Source organism: Cynocephalus volans, chromosome 3 (assembly GCF_027409185.1).
Source record: "Cynocephalus volans isolate mCynVol1 chromosome 3, mCynVol1.pri, whole genome shotgun sequence".
Classification (NCBI taxonomy): domain Eukaryota; kingdom Metazoa; phylum Chordata; class Mammalia; order Dermoptera; family Cynocephalidae; genus Cynocephalus; species Cynocephalus volans.
Genome location: NC_084462.1, coordinates 155,760,010 through 155,766,009, shown reverse-complemented (window position 1 = coordinate 155,766,009; position 6,000 = coordinate 155,760,010). Strand labels below are relative to the sequence as shown.

The 6,000-nt window shown below is 36.6% G+C and overlaps 1 protein-coding gene across 1 annotated transcript in view; it reads right to left on the bottom strand.

The window, feature by feature from the left end:
- Window positions 1–451: 451 nt before the first annotated feature.
- Window positions 452–6,000, bottom strand: part of YLPM1 (YLP motif containing 1) — a 63,718-nt gene continuing 58,169 nt past the window's right edge. Inside the window, exons 20-21 of the mRNA XM_063089610.1 lie at window positions 1,438–1,620; window positions 452–1,115 (exon numbers count right to left, since the gene is read on the bottom strand). Coding sequence (XP_062945680.1) covers window positions 1,474–1,620 — 147 coding nt within the window. The 3' untranslated portion in view covers window positions 452–1,115; window positions 1,438–1,473. The remainder of the gene's footprint in view (window positions 1,116–1,437; window positions 1,621–6,000) is intronic.

Here is a 6,000-nt window from a genome sequence, read left to right as displayed (position 1 = left end):
CAAAAAAGGGAAAAAAGCCTCTTTTTTGTGTTTAAATAGGAGTGATATTTTCATTTTAGTCTGGATGTTTCTGGGTTCCACCTGGTATTATCCACAAGAGAGGAAATACTGTGCAGAAGACAGTGCTTTCCAATAATGAGCAATCTGGCAAGAACCTGAAAACTTGACACACTTAAAAAGGCCGCATGCCAGAGGGCTCTACATCTCCATACTCCTGCCCTGCAATCTTTATTTAAAAATCAACAATTCAAGTTCAAAGTAAGGCAACAAGCTCGAGTTCCATGGGGTACATCAGTTCTGTGCACCAGGATTCAAAGCCAGATTAAGAAAAAATCAAAGCATAAAGTATAAAGGGAGAAAGTGAAAAAAGGAAAGAAGAGAGGGAAGGAGAAAGAGAAAAAAGAAATTAAAAATAAAGCATCATGTTACAAAACAGATATGCTCCAGGGAACTGATGAATATTTGAACTTGGTTTCTATCAGTCTTCAAGACACAAAGATAGACAAAGAAATCAGCTATAAAACAAAGATGAGAGTTTTGAACATCATTGAACCTTGTGCTTTGCTACAACATGTGCTACAGAATCACTGAGCTACATAAAAATCGATGGGTAAGAGATTTTGGGATGTTCAGCTAGCATGTAATTGGGATATACTGTATTAAAAAAGCAATAAAAATCAAATTAAGAAAACGAGAAAGGGGCCCATTCTGTGTAGCCCATGAATCTCATCGGCTTTATCGTGAAAGTTTATTGTTTTTAATCCTAGTACAATCAGCTACCAGTTACATACAGTAAAAAACAAAAACAGCCACAAAGCAATGATGATAGTCTGTGACACTGTACAGTGGAGGAAATATTCTCTGTTGGAATCCTCCAGTGGACCCCCACCTGGCTTCAGCAGTTAAGCTATCACTCCCTCCCTCCCCAAAATAGTTAAAAGGAAAAATTAACGTCTTGCTTGGGTACAGCAAGATTCTAATACCTCCTGGGGACACTGGAGAACTTTAAAAAACTAAAGCAGTAGAAACAAAACAAAAACTGAAACGTGGAAGCAAGGTGACACACAAAGAAGCTCCATGAGGCCTTGGCTTCATATCACCTCAAAGCGAACCACCTGGAAAGAAAAGAAAAGGCTGTCATGCCAGGAAAGAACAGGCAGAAAGTTCAGTAGACGTTAGTATCACATCACTCCACTCTTTCCCAAATCCACGGAATCCAAGCTTTTCTCAAGTCTTATATTTTTATAAATGAGCCAGGTTGCAGAAAATTGCTTCCTTTTCTAATACCCTGCACTGTAAATGTTAGCAACTAGCACATACTTACTCTTTTAGAACTAGAATACAGGAAGAGGGCATTTTTAGCAAAGCATGCTGTTTTATCTCAAACCCTTCAAAGCAACCACACAGTAGGCTATTTACATGACTGTGTACCGTTACCTTAGAGGAATAATGACTCCATTCAAACACTAAGTCTCAAATATATTTGGTTCGATTGAGGGCTTTTTCAGCCAGGTGACCACTTTCATCTGTGATCTTCTCCCAATCAGTCTGTCCGACCACAAAACCTATGGCCCTTTTCCTATCCGCGTCCTTCTTTTCTTCTAGGTCTGCCCATCTCACCTAAAAAGAACACAGCATTAGGCTGGGCTTTAGGAAAAATAAAAATGAAAAGGGCCCCTCCCTCTCTGGATAGTCTAAGGGGTAGGAAAACTTATTTGAAATTACAAGTTTAAAAAATTAAAAATTAATCCAGGAGAATTGGAGAAAGCCATATATCTTAAGTCACAGAGAGAAAACTCTCTGGTTAATCACCAAGTCCTAACCATTCCAGCTCTTGAACAGCTTAGCTTTCAGCTCAATACCACCCTTTCTTTCTCCTCTGCCACCCCTTTTTAATTCATTGACCTCATTTTTTTTTCCTGAAGCAAAGCACTAATCTCTACCTAGTCTTCCTGTCTCTATTCACCCCCTCCAATCAATTCTGCCAGTGATCTTCCTAAAACACACAGTTTTGACTCTCTCTGCTTTTAGTCCTTCCCTTACCTACAAGATAAATAAAGCCCAAGCACTCAGTTTCTTCTTGATCTCGCCCCCACCTACTTTCCTGCAGCATCTCTAGCCAGTATCTATGGCCTACAAGTAATACAGACTTCTAGTTCTCAAAGTGCATTGGGCCATTTCATGTCTCTGTAACTTTGCATATACTAGTCTCTCTTTCTGAAACATCTTTTCCCTAACCATGTCCACCTGGCATGAGTCTAGTCATCCTTTCCTGCTTTATTCTTTTCTTTTGCCAATCGAATAATTAATCATTGCTTTCCTGGAGCTACTTCTGGATTTTGACATGTCTACTTTTTTTTTTTTAGAGATGACCGGTAAGGGGATCCCAACGCTTGACTTGGTGTTGTCAGCACTAGGCTCTCCCAAGTGAGCTAACCAGCCATCCCTACACAGGGATCTGAAACCATGGCCTTGGTGTTATCAGCACCACACTCTCCCAAGTGAGCCACAGGCCGGCCCTGACATGTCTATTTTTGAACTTCCACACTGTATTGTAATCACTCATTTATAGATCTGTCTTCCCTAACAGACTATAAACACCCTAGATCAAGGACTGAATTTTATATATCTCCTTACATAAGTATTTCTTGAAATTTCATCTCAGAGAGAGAAATCAGGTCGTTGGTAATATTACTTTCATTCATGAGATAAAGAGACTAAGAGACTGACTCAATTGATATCACTTATGGCAAGATTACAACGACAAATATAAGGATTAGGGACATGTCCTGTTGGTATTTTGATTTAAAATATATATATATAGATTCCTACCTACTACATTAATAAGTTTTTAAAATATGCAGATATAGGCTGGCCAGTTAGCTTAGTTGGTTAGAGCTCAGCCTTGTAAAACCAAGGTCACAGGTTTGGATCTCCGTATCAGCCAGCCACCAAAAAAAGAAAAAAAGCAGATATATTCTGTAAAAGTTTAAATACTTGAAAGACTAGGAAACTGTTGCTTGCAGTGCATAGTACCCAAGTCTGCAGAGACTGTATTTTAAATATGGGTTGTGATTTATTATCTGTGACAAGTAGAAGGAACCAGAGCATGAAAACTCCATGTTCTTTACATTGGACCTGGAAATGCATTATTGCATTAATGCATTTCAGAGCAATAATGCATTTCCGGATCCAGTGAAAAGAGCATGAGGTTTCCATGCTCTGGTTCCACCTCCTTGTCACAGATAACAAAGGTACCCTGCTACCATTTGCAAGACTGGGAATGAAGTGACTAGGCTTCTCCTAACAGCAACCACCTGGTCAAAGGGAAGGTATGTAGAAATGGCAGTGGGGCAAAATTGATAACACCTGATTCTTTTTTTTTTTCAGTAAGAAGTCTAATAAATAATATGGGCTTCAGTATACAAAGATATTTGGGCCTTCTACCCATTAATGCTGATGTATTTATTTTCATTAATTCATACACACACAGCTCCACTTGGGATCAAGGATACACGTTTTAGCAAAACATGACTATTTGTAAGAAGCATGAAGTATAGACGGACAGACAGACAGTGGCCATTAAACAAAGAAAAGGTACCAGCCCAGAGTAAATTTAAATCCATGCTCAGGGCATCCAGCATTCCAACACAGGGTTAAATACACTGATCAATCTCATCCTGCTACTTTTAAATCTGCAGTTTAAATTCTAAGTCTTTAAAACTCAGATAAAATGAAGAATATAGGATTAGAAAAAAAAGTATGTAGTTATTTTTAAAATCAGCAGTGTGTTTTAGCATAAATGCCCAAGATTTTAAAGTTGGAATTAAAACATTTTGGAAACTATTGTATTTTGTTCACATCTCTAATATATACTGGCACTATACTAAAATTATTTATGTACATGCTGAACTCTTCCACTGGAGGTGAGCTCCTTAAGAGGACTCATTCACATACATAGACATCTGACATTGCAGAATAAATGAATGGATTACCAAAACACTAAAAATATAAGAAGCAGAATAATGACTTTCAGCTAGAAATGGCTTCTTGAATGTTAGTGTCTCTTCTAATTTTCCTAGAGGCACTTTTGAGATTTACAACAATTTTGTTTGTTGTTTTTGTTTTGCCCTTTATCTTAATTGTAAAAAAAAAAATTTGTTATAATACAAAAAAAATCTTGACTAATACTCAAAGGTGAGGTACACAGATTTCATCCATTGTCACTAAAAATATTTCTAAAATATACAAATTCAGCAAACAAACAAGGGAAATATTCACCTTCCATGGTCAAAAAAATATAAAGTCCATGTGAGCTACCATTTTATAACCACCTAAGCAACTAAAAGTTTCAAAAAATAAATTCTATTTTAAAGCCTAGTCACTTAGGTAAAACTCTAATATGATTAATTCTACAGAGCCATCTTTTTGTTACAGTGGAAGTTAATCCCAGGAACCCACCCTGGTATATGTAAAAAGCTGAATTATAGAAACCAAGAAACCGCAGGAAAGAAATGAGTAATGGATCCTGCATTTGTTGCTATCTGTAGGATCTCCTTGTACTCTGAAGTTGATTTTGGTGAGTGGTTTGAGAATTAAAAACTACTTGAAATCAAGGTATCAGGCAAGGGAAGGAGAGCCACTTTAAAGAACTAGAATATACACCACTCAGTTCTCTATGGCTACCCGATTTAACAAAGTAAACTGCATGGCATCACATAGTCCTTACTGAAGAGAGTGATAGTTACCTGAGTAAAAATAAACTACAGAAAAATATTTCTCATTTCAGATTATTCACTGTTACCAGAACTATACTGAGTTATTATTCTGAAGGAAAGGCCACTTCTACTTTTATTGGCCCCAACCTTAAAACTTGAAGTATCAATACAAGTAGTCCTTGGGTGGGGCTGGCCACAAATGGAAGGCCATTAATGGGATCTCTCTTCCCCATCCCCTCAAGCTACATATACAAAGACGGGCTTAAGGATTGTCTGAAGTATTTTTAAAAAGCTTTGAAAAATGGATTCTTCGTAATGGTATCCACTATAATGAAGTTTTACTGGCATTTTTATTCTCTTAGAATAAGATATTCTTACACTATTCAAGCACTGAGGAAATTCATAAAAAAGAAATACAAAGGAATAATACATAAGGATAAAGAAATGATGCACGACTTCATTCTTAAAGAAATGCAAAATGAGATACCATTTTTTTTTTTTTTCACTTATCAGATTGTCAAAAGTTTAAAAGTCTGATAATAGCGCTGCTGGTTTAAGTTTAGAAAAACAGGCATTTGCTTACATGTGGGTGCATAAATATGTGTTACCTTTTCAGAAAACAATCTTACAATATTGGTCAGAATGATAAATCATATTTTATGACTTTGCAGCTTTATTGCTAAAAATTCACCCTAAGGATATATTTGCAAAAAAGATGCCAAGACAATATGCATCATAACTTTCACTGTAGTATATGTATTAGCCAAAAAATGGAAAGAGCACAAGCATCCATCAGTAAGGGACAGGGTAAATAACTGATTGTACAACCAATGTCACACTAGGTAGCCCTTTTAAAAGAACAGTATGTCTATACATACTTACATAGGAAGATCAAGATGGATTAGCTGAAAACACTTGTGCAGAACAGTATATATGATATCTCTTTGCTTTGTTATTTTGTTTTAAAGGATATATACATCTATCACCCATACTGAATTTGACACTGATGTGGAAGACCCAACCAATGTCCTGGCTTCATTTTTCTGATCCGCTTCAAAGCAAAACTTCTTCAAAAAGTTGTCCACATTTGCTGTTCTATACTTCTTCATTTCCTATTTATTCTTCAATCTGCTCCATACTGGCTTTTGCCTCTCATCTCTCTAAGAAAACTATAATTATCAGTGACCTCCATGTTGCCAAATCCAATGGCCATTTCTCTGTTTCCAACTTATTTGTCTTCTCTACATTATTTAACTGACTACTTTTTTCTTCTTGAAACCCT